General features: G+C 35.8%; 1 protein-coding gene across 12 annotated transcripts in view; it reads left to right on the forward strand.

Annotated features, from left to right (window-relative positions):
* LOC139722581 (uncharacterized) overlaps positions 1-9,570 on the forward strand; it is an 87,961-nt gene extending 78,391 nt beyond the window's left edge. For 5 of the 12 annotated variants that reach the window (XM_071633872.1, XM_071633875.1, XM_071633878.1 and 2 more), the window contains 6 exons: positions 598-693; positions 1,298-1,393; positions 2,238-2,525; positions 3,003-3,098; positions 5,405-5,494; positions 6,922-9,570. In XM_071633872.1, coding sequence (XP_071489973.1) covers positions 598-693; positions 1,298-1,393; positions 2,238-2,525; positions 3,003-3,098; positions 5,405-5,494; positions 6,922-6,987 — 732 coding nt within the window. In that variant the 3' untranslated portion in view covers positions 6,988-9,570. The remainder of the gene's footprint in view (positions 1-597; positions 694-1,297; positions 1,394-2,237; positions 2,526-3,002; positions 3,099-5,404; positions 5,495-6,921) is intronic. The other 7 variants (XM_071633874.1, XM_071633877.1, XM_071633879.1 and 4 more) reach the window with 3 other exon arrangements.
* The last annotated feature ends 7,928 nt before the right edge of the window (positions 9,571-17,498 follow it).

Consider the following 17,498-nt stretch of genomic DNA (forward strand, 5'->3'; position numbering starts at 1 on the left):
TATTTAATGATTTATTTTCTCCACTCTTTCTTTGCATTTCAGGGCGGTGGATCGCAGTTAAAAGCTTTGCATTTGTCTGCAATATATCCACCTATGTTTCTTTTCCTCCTGAAACTGGCTGTGATGTTCTATTACATGTCAAACATATGCTGCAATTAAAATTGATTCAATGTTTACTTTGACAAACCAGTCATTCTTAGCTTACAATCAGGTAACTTATGTTTTTGGCATCTGCAAATACTCTTCCTTTCCATTCCTGGAAATTTTATAATCAAGAGGGGGGGGGGGGGGGGAAGAGAGAGAAAAAAGTTGAAGATTGATTGAAAGAGTTACATGATTGATTTGCATCATGTGACTTTAAAAAATAACCAAAAACCAAAAGAAAGGAATGATACTACGGAATGGCAAAGGATCCTTGAACCAGTTTCAATTATGCTGACTCTCTGCTTTGTGCATCTTTAAGCTGTTTCCTCTGCTGTCAGAAAACTCCGGATTGCTGAGTAGGATTATTCATCTGCCGTCTCTGGTGACTTTGCACCTCATGTATTTTTTTTTCTTCTATTTTGTTTTCTATTCTATTCTCCACAATATTTATAGATTGTTTCTCAATCAACCGATTTCTCCAAAACGGCGAAAAGTAAGATAGGATCCCTGGACAACGCACAGCATACCCCACGAGGTGGGAATGTAAAGGTAGTCCGCACTGTTCCTGTGCAACGTCTTCAGTGTAACCATTAGTGGCATTTTGAAATGAGACGGCAATTTCCTCATGTTTGAAAGAACGATGGGAGAAACAAGTCAACATGTTTTTTGTTTGCAGGTACAAGCAAGGACATGAGCTTTAGTACTTGTTATGTCTGTGTCCTGTACCTACTAACTCAAATCAGGTTTCCTTCAACAATGACAGACTTTGGGTGAAACTCATTTCCCAGTTCATAAAATTTTGCCAATGACCTTCTATGGAAGAAACAACAAAGTCTGAAGTATAAATATCATGTTTGACTGCAAGACAGTATTAAGAAATATGCAAAAATGATCACTGCTTGCCAAGAGATTTCCTTCCAAAAAAAAAAAGAGGAAAAATCCTGCAAATGCATGCCATGCTGATATGTATATTATTCTTGCACAAAAGAAGAGCTGCAAAGAGAGAGAAAAAAAAATCATGAAAATGTCATTGATTAAGTATACCTGCCTTGTAGCACTCTAACTGTACTGCGTCTTTCGTGGTGGTGTATACTCTGCCCAATACTGTACGCTTGTTTTACCCTCATGTTTTATCTACACAAATTTCTTCTAGATCGTCAGTCAGTCAGCAGACTTTTCAAAGACAGCAAAGAGCAAAATAGGATCCATGGACAACGCCAAACATTCACCAGGAGGAGGAAATGTCAAGGTAGTACCTTGTTCAACCGCGACCAAATCCTTGACTTTTCTCCACAAGAACATATTCTGCTGAAATGCCACACGCAGTGTTGGCAGTATATGACAAATATACATGTTTTTGTTCTTTTGTTCTCTATCTTTTTGGAAGAGATATTCATATTATGTTCCATTTCCCTGAGCATCTCCATTCTTTTCTTCATGGGAGCAACGGATACTCCTCTATATCAAAAGAAATGCCAGAAATTATATTCTATGTTTCTTTCAGTTGCGGAGGTGCCAGAATTTTTATGATTAAAACAAAGCAGGCAATATATCTTTGGCCTCAAAGCATCTGTGTGTTCAATAAATATCTTGGACAGATGCATGAATTCCACATGTATGCATCTTGAATTTGATTTTGATTTTGATTTTGGTTTTATGTTTCTTGAAGTGGATTACAACTTCATCTTATGAATGCTTTTCTCAGGAGTTCATTTGTGTTTAGGACAAAATGTATGCTCACATACCAGTGAACTTCCTGACACGTTTGTGCGTGAAAATACTTCCATTTGTGTTTGCGAGTGTCGATTCCACTCTGCATCATGTGTTTCTGCCCTAATGATGTCTGTCCTCAGAAACAAGCTCATCACTTAAGTGAGAAGGATTAAATTATTGATTCAAAGAGATGATTGATCCATTTAATGATTGCCAAAATTACTTTGAAAAATTCCCACATGCATGCATCCCACACATCTCTTCCAAAGACATAAGCATCAATGAAAGAAAAAAAAAATAGAGACTTTTCCATAAACCATGTAGTTGATAAAAATGTGGATATATCTAGATTGTGTTTTATTCTTTTCATTGCTGTGAAGATTGAATCCAAAAAGGTAGACTTTAGCAAGAAAGTGACCTCCAAGATTGGTTCCCTGGACAACGCCTCGCACAAGGCCGGTGGCGGGAAAGTGAAGATCACTTCAGAAAAACTGGAATTCAAGGACAAGGCTGCCTCCAAGATCGGATCCAAGGACAACATCAAGCATAAGGCTGGCGGTGGACAGGTCAGGATTGAGAACAAAAAGCTGGACTTCAAGGAAAAGGCCACTTCCAAGATTGGATCCAAGGACAATATCGAACATAAGCCTGGTGGAGGTCAAGTAAAGGTCAGTTCCTGCCAACTGCAAAAACAACAAGCACAAGTTTGATGTCTTTTTAGCGATCTTAAAACATTCATTTTTTCCTCTTTACTTTTCTGTCTAGGTAGGACATGGCGGGGCCCCACTCAGACACTGGCTTAAAGCTAAAGACATTAGAAATCACATCAATAACTCAAATCAGTTCAGACCAATCATTCACAATTAGTCATAATATACTATCAATTTACCTTGATGTCACAATTTTGATGTAAAGCAGGATCATCATAAATGAAATGAAATGCGTCTATGGTATTTCAATAGTGTTTGTTACCTTCCAAAAAACACAAGTAGGCCTAGTTTTTCTTTGGAATCTTGATAATTACTTAAGCTGAGAACTGTCTCAACTTGATTTTTCTCAGTAAAATCAATTTGAATAATCCTGTTGCATGACATCAACTAGAACCAGTCACTTGTCTGACACCACGTTATGTCTTTTTTTTTCAGATTCAGGATGAGAAACTAGAGTTCAAGACCAAGGCCCAAAGCAAAGTTGGCTCGCTGGACAATGCAAGCCACAAGCCTGGTGGGGGAGACGTAAAGGTATTGAAGAGAAATGCTCATCCCTGTTCAAATTGACCTCGATAAATAGATAAAACTCAAACAAAGAAGACAGCAATAATTCCATTTGAAGCAGCCTTAAAGTAATGAAATCTGTAAGTTCAATTGATTTCATGAGACAGTACAATCAGTAATACTCTAAGACAAACTTGGTGACAATGTATCAACTACTGGTGTGTGCACAAAGTTTTACAGGCTTTATTTTCAAAAGAAATAAATCTGCAGGACAGATCCACTCTGTTTGTGTTCAAAGAATCAAACTTTGATACACGGAATAAAATCAGGCTATAAAACCGAATTGTATGAGTTTCATCTAAAGAGTACTTGCAATTAAAAAATAAAAATGTGTTTTTGATTACAATCCCATAACACAAGGTAATAATTGCTATCAACTCACAATTTCTTCAGTAGTTTGTTTTATGAATGTCGTGAACGATATATAATCGATCAAATTTAACCATTCCTTTTTTTTTATTGCATATGGAAAAAGGGGAAAATTTAGTGAAAATCTGTGTACAGGTAAATGGGAGATTTTTGAGACTATGCCATCATCATCACATCTACTTTGTGGTTGCTATGGTAATATAACTGTTTCATGCAAACAAGTGAACCTTTACGATTTCATATATTTCTCATTTCCAGGTTGATTCTCTTTGTTTTGATTTTACTTTTGTTATCAAAGTAAACTGGAACATGGTGTGGTATTGCATTATGAAGAGAAGGAAATTAAATCCTCTGTATGAAACTTTAAATCACTTGCAGTGACTAAACGATGACAGTGCTTGAAAGGTGACAAAGACAATCCCTTTTTAAATTTTTTGCATCAACAAACCAAAACTTATGACTTATAAGATTTTGTCAATCATGACATTCACTGTCATCATCACTGCACATATTGTAACTATCTAAATCACTTTCAACTAAAAATCTTCACACTGAATTTTACAAGTATGAAATTTCTTCTACCACTCTGATTAGACTTCAACATTATGTATTCAAGTTGAAGGTGAGAGTGACTCTCATTCTTACTTAAGCAAACTCATTCATTAAAAAAAGACTTGCCTCTTTCACATTTACAAATTAAACTTGGGTGATGTTGTAGCTCAAACCAAAAATAACACTTCAGCCCTAAAATTCATTTAAGGTTAAAGTGTCTTGCCTAGAGATATGGAACAACACCAAATCATCCTAATCATGGCATAATGTTTATATCATGAACAGGGGCTGCAGCGCTGAATGATGCATTATCATACAAAAATGGAAAGTTCTGGTTGGTTCAATTCTTATGTAAATATTTTCCTCTTAAAGGAAATCTTTCTAAGTGACCAGTAACACACCAACATAGTCGGTCAGTAAATTGTTCTGCCAGTATATGCAAGAAAAGTATAATATAATGGTGATATGGATCCTAATCAAATGATTGGCTGAGAGCAATCACATGACCAGTATCTCATTCTGCCTAACATGCCCACTAGTGACTGGTACTAATGACTGGTACTAACGATCACTCAGAGATACTATTGCTTAAATACAGTGCACTCCCATTATAACGAACACAGTTATAACAAAATTCCCGTTACAACAAAGTAAAAATTCAGGCCACAACATTATCCTCTCTATGCATTTTTATTGTTTATTTGTGTGGTTATAACAAAATTTCGATATAACAAAAGCAAACCGCCGGTCCCGAGGACTTCGTTATAACGGGAGTCCACTGTACATGACTTCGTTCATGCAGTTGGCTGGCTGTAATCTAGAAAAGCCTTGACAGGTCCACTGTAGATGATTTGGCCATGAAATGTTGAATATGGATGATATATGAGCAGAAATTAAATTTTTGGTTGAGTTGTCTCATTACCTGTTGATTTCCAAGATAACGATCGTCTGCGCTCTGCTGCATTGCCTATTTTTCATAATGTAATGTCCGGTGTGCAGTTTCGCAGTTAAACATTAGGCCTACTTAGCCTGGAACTGATGCTGTGGGTGTGGCTACAATTAAGTTGCATTATTGAATGACAAGGATCCATGTCGCCATTTTATAAAAACAAATAATGCACACTGCTTAGTCGGGCCTTTGTGAGAATTATCCACCCTCTGTAACTTTGGAACAGTCCAAAGTTGCTATAGGGTGGATGATTCTTACTAACACCGTCTGTATTGTGCATTTATTTGCATACTTCAACCTTGCACTTCAAAGTCATAGCAGACATTTTCAACACATATTTTGTCTTGTGTGACCAGCAATTTTACAAGAATTTTAATGCATGTCAAACCATCTCCATCATCAGATTCAAGATGAAAAACTGGAATTTAAGACAAATGCGCAGAGTAAAGTGGGCTCACTTGACAACTTTGGACCTCAGGACCCTGGCATAAAGGTATATCATAAGTTTATGTATGCAGGTGCATATGTATATAATTATGATACACGTAAATACACAACAAACGCAAACATATTATGAATATGTATATATATATATATATATATATATATATATATATGTGACCCACTACAACAAAAGGATCTGAAAGTATGGGGAGGACGATTTTCTGAAAATGACATGAGATTATTCCCTTGCTCTTCTTCTTTAATTTCATATTTAAGACGACTCATAATAGTACTCGGTTGCAGAAATATAGATAATTTTATTAGCACATGTCACGTGATTTAGGAAGTCAGTGTTTCGAGAAAACCGCCTTCAAAGTTTTCCTTCCAATGCTCTATGATCAAGGGGAGGCAAGACAGCTTTCACCTTGTGACAATAGAAGGTATGCTCCTAGCAACTTCCGCAATGTTCATTCAAGCTTAGCGCCAGCAATCTACGCACGACCAATCAGTAACCAGGATGCCATGCACTGACCAAAAGATCACTCCCTCGTTGCTAGGGGCAGAGTCTATCTGTGGCACTAAATCCAAATCTTCGGACACAATTATGTTCTGCTGAAAGTTGGAAAATCATGGCCCAGAAAAATGTTAATTTCTTGCCTTTCCTTTGATTATTTAGCTTATAGAAATTTCAGCAGATGATAGACGATCCATTAGACTACAAAATTATGACTAAAACAGAAATCCTACCATTTTGACCGATTTTGATGATCTGACTTCAAACTCGATTTTCTCGGCTCAGCCGTCAGCGACTTTAGGATCCTTTTGTTGTGGCAGGTCACATATATTTACACAAATGTGTATTCATGACATTGTTTACACAATTGACATTCCATGTTATAGATAAAATGTTCACAAGATATAGCACAGGTGGAAAACATATTGATGGTGAGTTGAAAAGTGCAACGAAAGGAAAACAAAAATGGCTGAATATTGCAGAACTTCCAATTCACAAAAATGGCTGACTTTTGGCTATAGAGGTACATGTATTTAATGCCTTAGCTTCACTTTAGAGATGAAGTAAAATGCTTACATGGGAAACTTAGGTATAACATTGAAAGAGTTTCAATGCTTTTCCATGAATGCTGCTAACAAATAAAAAAACAAAACAAAACAAAACAAAAACAAAAACAAAAAGATAACAAAATCAACTGATTCAAAAGCATTCCAAAAAGCTCATGTAAGCTCCATTTTACATTGACACATATCCCATAGATCTCTTCGCTTATGAATGTCAATACATAAGGGCCTTTGAAAAGGCCAGCTTGATTATCTAATATCAATATAGTCACAGATTTCAGACACATAAACCACACCACCCAGATTGCAATCAGAGCATAGTGGATCGCGTGTTATTAATTTAAACAAAACTCGTCTTTATCTATCTCGATGACTTTACAATCATTTCAATGTCTTCAGGAATCTGACGAAGCCGATCCACCACAAGAGAGCTTGCCACCTCCAAACGAAGAGGACATTCATTGAAAAAAATCCCGTCATCAATACTTCAACCCAAACGCCATCTCCACAACAAGTACCGACAGCTTTCAGAGAAATTGCGTTCATCAAATTTCTCACCCCCATTGTCCATAAGTGTGTACATATGTATTTTGTAGGGTCTGTATGTAATCGTTAGTGTATTTCTGGTGTAAATAAGTATACAAAAGAAAAACTGCCTGTCAATGTTCCTGTTTCAAAATGCAAGCAAAATATATATATTGAGGCCTCTCCGTGTTCAGTGAGAGGAAAACTTATTCACGCAAAGTCACTGAAAACCTGGGATTATTGCAATAAAATAAAATGGTATTATGTTATTGACCTCTGCGTATACAGTATTTACAAAGAGATTGCATAGGATAAGTTAGTGGTCTGCAACTGAACTGGGGTCCTGGATAAATTGTAAGTCAGAATTATATCCAAGGTATTGGATGGTGTTTCATAAAGCCTTATAATCATCTGTATCCCTTCAAGGAGCATGTTACTCCCTATGGTTATTGTATTACGGGCATTCAAAACACATTTGTAGTACTACATGCCTAGTCTTACATCAGTATCTAAATATGAGAAGCATTATTATCAGTGAAGATGTGCAAAAAAAGAAAAAGAAGATAATTGTAGAAATCATATGCAAGGAAGTGAATCATATCTATTAAACAAGTTTCACTTTGCCGTCAAAATTTGAACATTCTATGGGTTAAGTGCATCTGTTTGTGCATACTATGTCAGTGGGTGTCAATTTGTTTCTCTTAAGGATGTAAAAAATGTATGTGTTATTTATCAGCCTGCTGACTACTCATGTGAATGTTAATGCAGTTGTCACTTGAATGCAAGTGACATGATGAATGAAATCGTGACTACACACTCTGCCGCGTCTGGTGTAATGGCTGACACATTGCTCGAGTACTTCTGTGACAGCTTGTGATGTATGGCATGTCTAGATGTTGTATTTCTAAAGAAATAATGCTTGGCATTAATATCAGCTGAGTACCCCTCCGATTAGTATCCAAGGAGAGATACTGTATATGAGATTGACCTGGTCTACCGAGGGATTTTCTACCAAGCTAGCATGCACAACTAATCGCTGGTTTATAACATAGTGGCAACAAAATGCAGATTGTGCACATACTTTGAAAAAAAAAGAAAGAAAAATATACCACATACCCATGTCAAACAAAAAGCAGCTCTCATTTCAATGTAATTGACCCGTATGTTTTTGACTGTGTCGGAAGGCTTTATTAGGAACAAATAGATATGATGGTCTGTCATTATTAGGAAAAAGCAAGAAATATGTTGGTATTTATGTTTGCAGCAGCGTACATAGCTACCAGTGGGCTGTATCATATGATTTGTAATGAATACATCAAATAGCAAGTAAGAATCACGTATTGGCATTTCAATGGTAAACAGGCAGTAAATAGCTGACCGGTGGGAAAAATATTCTGCCAGCTGCACTTGTAACCATAGCAATGCGAAAGTGTTAGAGCTTTCTATACACTGCAAGATGTCATTAAAAAAAAAAACTGGTGTACAGTAACATAATAAGGAGAAAAGTTTCAAAAAGAGAAGTCATAAAGCAAGATGACTGTGAAATTACGCTGAATATCACTGACATTTACCAAGGAACCCCAGTTCAGTGCATCAGTACATTCTGCACTATTGTGTACGGAAAATGTAGGGAAAAAAATAAGACCGATCAATTGATTTCAGAACTTGGCATTTCCATACTGAAGAATCTAAGGGATAATTAGAGTGCAAGTATATTGTAGTATTTGAGGGTTGAAATACCTTTCTCTTATTTGATATCGATAGAATCAAGATATAGCATAAGACATTTGCAGCTTTTTTAGCATAAATGATAGTCACATTTTGTGAGAAATTCACAATTAGTAGCATATTTGATCTATCCTTATACTGTTTATGATGTATATGCAAGCACAGGTTGGCATTTTCCTTGCATAAGATGAGCATTTTATGTCAAATACCGGTACCTAACAAGTGATTTTAGTAGTTTTCACTTAACATATATATCTACTTTGCTGAACCTTTGGTGAAGTAGTTAACGTGTTGAGTTAACGTGTTCATTCCTCTTGAGATGAGGGAGAAAGATCGAATCAGATATCTTGTGCTTTATGACATAAATGTGAACGATGCAATGTTGTGCTGTCTTGGCTGTCATTGCATCTCATGCAATGATACATACAAAAACATTTTCATAGATTTCTTGTATGCAATGATATCTGTCAAACATAATGCAGAATGCCATATATTCCTATAGTGCTTTGCCTGTATGTATTTATCATTTTGAATACCAATGACTCAACATCTTGCATGATCTGTATGCATGTCAACATAACTACCATGTTTATTTTTACAGTGCAAAACATCATATTGGAAGTCATTACTTTATTGCCCATTTTATACATGAATTGTGAATCACACTTAACAAATACGGTCATTTTAGAGCAGTATTGATATTTGTCTAAAATTCTCTTTACAGGTGTAGTGGCAGTTTCCTTTGTGAACAAAACAAATAGGACATCCTTACATATCATTTTCTCAGATTATATTGCCGACCAGTTTACAAATACACGTGTATTGGTGACACAATGTCATAACTGTAAGTAAGATGGTCTCAAACATACATCAAGATATTCTGATATTTGACCGGTTTGCTCTTAGATTGGCACTCAAATTATAACATGACACACAGATATCAGCTGGTTTGCCATGTTCTACAACAAAATATGATTAAGATATGTCAGAATATCTGTTAATTAATTAATGTAAATACTACATTTGTGGAAGCTCCAACAATGTTGGGGTTTGTTCCTGCTTGGATGGTTGCTGTGTTATCTTGAAACTCAATGCATGGGTACTTCAAACTCTGTAAACTCTCAGTGAATATCCTTTTGTAGACATTGTCAGTATTGCCAATCTGTATACAAGTAAGGCTCAGTCAAGCATATTAAGCGACTTTTCATATTCAAAGTAGCAAATTAGCAACATATAACATACCAGGATATGCATAATTTTTTTAAGATTAAGGACAAAAAAAAGTGAAGAGCATAAGTGATAACATGCAAAATGTTTTAGCTTTCTAAGTGGATTTCTTCTTGTTCTCTAAAAATCGTTCATGATATGAGATGTCTGGGACATCTTTCGAATAAAGTTGCTTGTAAAATAGCCATTCTTGTTAGGGCTGATGCTGAATCAGGTACAGAAAAAAGAAAATGTGTGATGAGGCAGTTACATGTGAGGAAAGTATGTAATAAACCATGTGTATTGCCATACACAATGGTCACTGGTCTTCTCAGCTATCACTGTTCATTCTCTGAAATGAAATGTTCCGTACCTATGAAAAATGCATTCATTTCTGTTCATGTTCTTTAAAAGCCGTAGCACTGCCCAAGTACTGATTGCAGATGTGTAGATCACTTGAAAGATGCAAATATTGGAAATCATGTGCTGAAAAGAAATAACAAAATCTTGGAGCATTTTCAAATATTACATGGCGTAGTATAGAAAGACTAATAGTCATTATATAAGTTTGCAACAACAAAAAGAAGTATGTGTGTCTGTTGGAGCATGTGCAAGTACAGTTGTATCTGTCTTAAAAATGAAATGCAGTTTCCTCTTTGTTTTCAGTCTAATGAATAGCTCCATCTAATACTACCAACTTTGACCTGTATCTAAGGGGATGCATATGCCTCTCATTCTGTACAAATCAGTATTCTTGGCTATTTAGACCACTAACAATGACCAACTGAAATCAAGATTCATGCCATTATCAGCTAATAATAAATTTGAAATGTCATGGTCAGTTGGTCTAAAATAGGTTAAGTATCTGAACTTTGCTAACTGCATTGTATCATTTTCTTGTTCAAGTCACTTGATTGTTGATAACATACCTGAACCACTTGTCTGAAATCTGACCATGTCTGTACCTTTGTGGCTTTGTGTGTATTTTTAACACATTTGCAACTGGTTTTGGAAAAATGTTGAGGTAACTACACAGTCACGCATGCATTGCAACATTTTCAATGACCTAGTAGCAAGTTCTCAAGTGAAAACAAATGTGTTCACACATGTGGTACATCTTCAAGTTTCTACACCAAGTGATGTGGTCATTATTTTGTCCACACAGTATAACATTGATTTGATGGTGAATACTCATATCTATTTCTGTCACAAGCAAAAACTGTGTATGTAGATGCTGTTCCTCCTATATATATCATGCCTAGCTTTGATGTGTGATTTCTGTAATGTAGTTTAGCAAGCTTGATAATTAGTTGTTTTACAACACTTATCTGTGTCCTTTTCTCATGATGTTAAGCCCAAGAGCCTTCATAAATGTAGTTTTTGCTTTCTTGTAGAAATGTGATATCCTTAATGAAATATACATTCCTGCTTGTTCAAAATGTGTACAATAGCCACTCAAATACACACACAAAAAAAAAATGATCAACATGTCTATTAAAACTTGTCTTTTGCTGACATTTTTGAAAGTCATACACAGCATTGCAACCTATACCCACCTAAGAAAGAGTAGATTGTTTTATCATATATCTTTCCTTTTCCTACAATCAAGCCTGACCATTGAGTTATGCATGAGAAAACATGATATAATAATACTGCATGGAATTTTGCTGTACAGTAGTTACACTTTCATAACAATTCGAAGTTACTGGGTCACTTTTGACTTGCATACTATTCAACTTACTTTAAAACAAAAATTACTGTACTTCAGCTTATGTAGTTTATAGATGTAAAATGTAATTCTCTTCATAGATGAAACATTGGGATACCAGTATACTAGTAGTACCACACTCTAATCAAAAAGGTGGTGTCTATTATTTTGACAGTATAGTTGTGATGCATTTTTTTTTTTTTTGCCAATTATGTATTGGTTTGTTTTAGTTTGTAACTTCCTTGCTTTCCTGCTTGCAGCACTGAGATTATCAATTGTGGGAAAAGTTAAGCATCTTTTGCAAACGTGTTCATTCATTGATGTCATGCAAAGATATTTTATGCATAAACGAAGATGTATGGACATGCAATTGATGGTCACTTATACAGCAGTCTCCTTTCTTGCTGTAAAATGGCAGAAAGTTGGAACTGAAAGGCAGTAAAGACTTGATTAGCAGTATTTCAATCGGTGCCAAATACCGTATAGGCAAATGGACTGGCTGTGTTAACCCTTTGTTTCATTAGTTTATACCTGTGTGGATGCAAATGAGTACATGCATGATACTCAGAAAGATCAATGCATTTTGTAAAACTTAAAAAGAGTGATTTAGCAAACACTCATTAAACTATGATATATATTTCACGTACAGGACTATTTGTAAAAGCAACATTGAATATTAACATCATCATATTCTTTCTTTTATATTTTGAAGTGTAATGCAACAACTGTCAGCAAATGAACAAACGAAACTAGAAAAACATAAAAAAATAAATGTTTTAGAAGCCCAAATATGAAACATTTCTGAAGGATACATTGTAGGAGGCATACAAGCATGAAATGTAACATGGAATGTTCATGTGGACCATCCTTATCCTGTAATTAGAGGTTAGAAAGTATTACACAATCTTCTATGGTATACCCATACTTTAAATGGTATCAGCAATCCAAAAGGCATGATTTTTTTTCTAGTGGTATTTATACACATTTGAAAAGTATTCACACAACACATGTACCATGCAATACGTTTATCATAAAACCGTACAAAGATTATGCTGATACATGTATACAATTGACGATAGCAATACACAGTTTAATCTCTACATTATTGTATTATCCCCCTCCCAAGAAAAAGAGACAAAGAATAAATAAAAAACAGTTCTTATAAGGCTACCACTATAATCTTATGAAATATAAGGGTCTTAATATATCAGCTTATACTTCTTGCATTTAATGGAGTTTATGATTTCTGAAATAAAGTTTTCAGAAGTCACTGGCTTCAAATCATTATTTTGAAGCTGGCTGCTTCAAAAACCTATGAATTCACACCATAAATTTATCTTTCTTCTAGGCAGTCTGGATGAACAATTTCCTGACACGTGAAGATCATATCATTTACATACTCTCAACTTCCTTTATCATATTTTAACGTAATACTTCTCATTTAATCTCATTTTTGTCGTTAGAATGTATTCAATCAATACTATCATCAGAAATGTATTGTGTGATTCAACTGAATCAAGAAACAGTAGTAGTTTCACAACCATCATATCTCCAAAAGCATATCATTTAGTCATTCAGGAAGACAGACTTACTTCATTGGTTTTAAGTTTGAATTACTATTCGCATTGTATATCAGTAACCTTATTAGTGTACTTTGTCACAATGCGTCAGCTTTTCATTTGTTCTTCTCTTGTACTGCTCTGATTATTTTGACCTTCTATTTTGGGACCTTCCTCTCTCTCTCTCTCTCTCTTTCTCATTCTGTCTTTCAGTCTCTCCTTCTGTCCTGAAGTTAGGCAACATAATGGTACCAATGCTGTATTTCTGACAAGAATATTGCACTATGTCCATTGTACAAGTACAGTAAACAGTTAACTCTGCACAAGTCCTATCTCCTGATGGAACTAAAATATAAGAATCAGCTGTGTGACTTACATGATGTAATCATCACACTCGTTTCAAACTTTGGTCTGAGAATTTACTTCCACTTCATAATAGATTTGACTTACAGGACTTTGACATACACAAAGTTGACAGTATTTGAATAATTAATCTCAAGAGATTAGCATACACAGGCAAACATACAACAAAGTAAACAGCTCAGACTATTTTTTATATTTTACTGATTTCACAAAATTGGACCTTTATATGACAATGCTCAATTGTGTATTTTCACTTTTGATGAGTAATTACTAATTTAAAAATAACAATTTCATGGTATTTCCCCTACAATGTCATGAAATTTGAGTGTTAATAACTTTTGACTGTTAAGAGTAACCACATTGAAAAGATAAAGTTGTACTGAAGTGTTAGTATTGAGTTTGACAGAAGACCAGGCTATAGCACCGATGTAAAGCTTCAGTCGTGTAGAAAACATTGCACTGGAATATGTCAGCATTGTTTGCAGAATAGAAGAATCATAGAGGAGAATTATGTAAAGAAGGTATTGATTTGGGACATCAATATACCAAATGTTACAATATGGACAGCAAAGAATGAATGTCTTTTTGAAAGAATCAAACCGTAGAGTAACAGCTTGTCCACTTTTGCTGACCTCTCCGAGCAAGGAATCATACTGTGGATCTGCTGCATTTTAGCATTACTGGACACAGTAGCTCTGGAAGATGTACAAGACCTTATGAAGGTGTTTTGATTCAAGTGTGTATATCTACGGACAGGCTTGGACATAAAAGTGTCCAGGGTTTTTTTTTTGTTTGTTCGTTTTTTTACAGAATGAATTGATACTGCATCATGTGAAAGCAAGTGAATAGAATAATGAGCGACTCTAACTAATTTTTCTTCCCGATGCAAGTTTTGTCACGAGTGCTCATGTGGACATTCAGATTTTTCTGCCGAAATGATATCCCAATTTCTAAACATTGTTTCAAAATTTGCCTAGATATGCATGATCTATCATACAGATTATTTTCTCTTTTTTTCATTATTTTAAATGTCATATTTCATTGTCTAGTGTTGGATGTTGCATGGCTCTCTGTGTAAATAAGTATACACTTTATTTGAAGAAAAGATTTATTTATGGATTTTGCGCAATGATTTTAAATCTATGTATGCAAGCAAGTGTAGCCATTTTTTTTCCAGAGGATGCTTATTGGTTGTGCTTTGTGATCATTGCTCTGTGTTTTCAAATGAAATCCTTCAAGACATTTGCAAACAATAAAACCTGTGAAAACCAACAAAGACTCTACTTGGTTGTTTCTTATTCGTGTCCCTGATGTACCCTGGAATACCACAAAGACGTCTCCAACCCAACTTTGAGTCAATTACACACTAATAACCATATCATATACTCCAACAGCACATGATATGTATTGCTATTATATTTGAATATCAGCCTTGCCAATGAACCTTGGGCTTCTGTGTTCACCCGATGCTAACATTAAAGGGAAATAAATAATTGCAATGGTAAAAAGGATAACAATATCCATAACCCTACAAAACAAGACACTTTTAATATGCATCAGTATGTACATATATATGTATTTAAGAATAAAGACTCAAAAAATGGATGTAAAAAAATATAGTTACATGTAATACAAATGACCATTTGTAATACAGTGTATATGGATAACAATGCCACTGTTATTCATATCTGTATTAATTTTATATATCTATATCAATCATATCTAAAATACTAAAATACAGCTGTTGCCTTTGGGACTAGGTGGTTTAGAGTTAGTCTGTATATACATCAAATATACATGTGTGTATTCATGCATATATGTATATATGTACACAAATATAATGGCCCAAATTCAAGAAGGTGGTACAAATGAAACCATGGTTTAATCCATGGACAAAAACCATGGAGCGCCAAGTGGCACAGAATATTTCGTTACGAAATTGGTCATTTCGTCCACAAAATGACCGTTCGTTAATGAAATTATTATTTCATGGACGAAATGTTCATTTAGTTACAAAATGTTGTCATTTCGTTACAAAATAATCATTTCATTGACGAAATGACTGATTTCGTAACGAAATATTCCATGCGACACTTGGCGCTCCATGGTTTTTGTCCATGGTTTAAACCATGGTTTCATTTGTACCACCTTCGTGAATTCGGGCCAATATGTACAGGCAGACCCTATTATCACAAACACTGACACAACAAGAATTCATATTTGTGAGAGGATTTTCCCAGTACAGATTTTTTTTAATTTTTAATTTTTTTTTTACACGCACATCTATTGCACAACTAGTTTCAGAAATACATAATGGGATTCCGATAGTACGAGGGAATGTTACCAGAAAACTTGTCATTATTTCCCTTATATTGCTTTATCTGTTACCACCAGATTGCAAAAAAAATGGCAGGCAAGTATAAGAATTGCTTGACTTTCAATCTTGTACCAATGTACACATGACCGCACACAAATCATGTGGCCTACGTCACACCTTATCACACACTAAGCGGAAAGGTAATAATGTGATGTGCAGTACAGGGTGAATAAGTATCATGTTTGCAGCTGGCAGTATACAGCATACTTTGGACCAATTTAAGCATGTAGTGATGCTACTGCACTGAAAGTTTGCATTAGTAATGAATCGAATGGGTTTAGATAGTGTGCGGAATTTCAGCATAATCTGATAATCCCTTCATTGTGGTTGCTGTGGAGTTCTACACTCTTTTTTTGTCTCATTCATTGCACAGAGCAGAGCTTACAGAGATTAAAGGAAACCAAAGCCCAAGTATGAATGGGATTTGATTGAACGAAGCAATAGTGGTTGAACACGTCAGTGAAAGTTTGAGGAAAATCAGACAGGCGATTCAAAAGTTGTGACTTTGTAAAGTTTTGGTGCTGTCAGTGCTGGATACTGAGACAACTACAATTCATGACATCATTATGGACAACAATATACAGAATATAAAAATAAACGTTGACATATTTTCACTTTTCTAGCATAATGAAATAATAGGGTGACTTGTATATGTCATCAATGTCTAGCGGAGGTAGAAACTCTCTGTGGGAATAAACGCCTTCCCATGATAAACTTTTCATGTTACTCCAGTAACCATGGCAACCTAATGGGTGATTCTGTGCAAATTCATCGGGGATTTCAGACTCTCACAAGGAGCAGGTGTCAATGCAGCATGTATTCACTATAAGTGTCTCGAAATCCTCGCACTATGGCCAGCAGATTTAGAACAAATGAATCCTGGCATCACAGGAGTTGTCTACTTCACAGACCCGGTAGAGTTGTGATTCGTGGGCTGCCCAATTCATTCGCTGACCATCGGGGTGCATACGAAAACCACGAACAGCACCGGTCAGCAAATACGTGTAGCACAGCATACGCTCATTGGTAACAGTCTAATCAAGTCAAGATTCTGTGGCTGTGTGTGAGTGTACTTACATAGAGATCAGTGATAAAGATGTACACAGTTTGTTGTGGGGATTCTCGAATATATCGGAATTGGGCCCTCCTTCCTACTCCATGAATCCCCACTCTCCCGGGTCTTTAACCCGTTGAGGCCAAGAGTCAAGTATTGACTGATTCTGTGAGGCGCTATGTGTATTTTTGGCATGGCCAGCGCCATTACGCGGTGTCTCAGCCGACCCCCCCTTCCCACTCCCCACCCCTCTCCCTACATTAGCACGCGCGCAGAATGAAAAACTGCTTTAGCCAATGGGCGTCTCGTACTGAGTGCGCGAATGCTTGCTTAGTGCGCGAACCTTTGTTAGAAATGTGTGATAAACATGTTGCCCAGGAGTGGGGGAGAGCAGGAGGGTCAGCTGAGACACTGCTATGGCTGCGCCCAGTCCCATAAAATGTCTGCTGCCCTCAA

Source organism: Diadema antillarum, unplaced genomic scaffold (assembly GCF_040938485.1).
Source record: "Diadema antillarum isolate AM-2024a unplaced genomic scaffold, OU_Dant_1.0 scf00000167, whole genome shotgun sequence".
Classification (NCBI taxonomy): Eukaryota; Metazoa; Echinodermata; class Echinoidea; order Diadematoida; family Diadematidae; genus Diadema; species Diadema antillarum.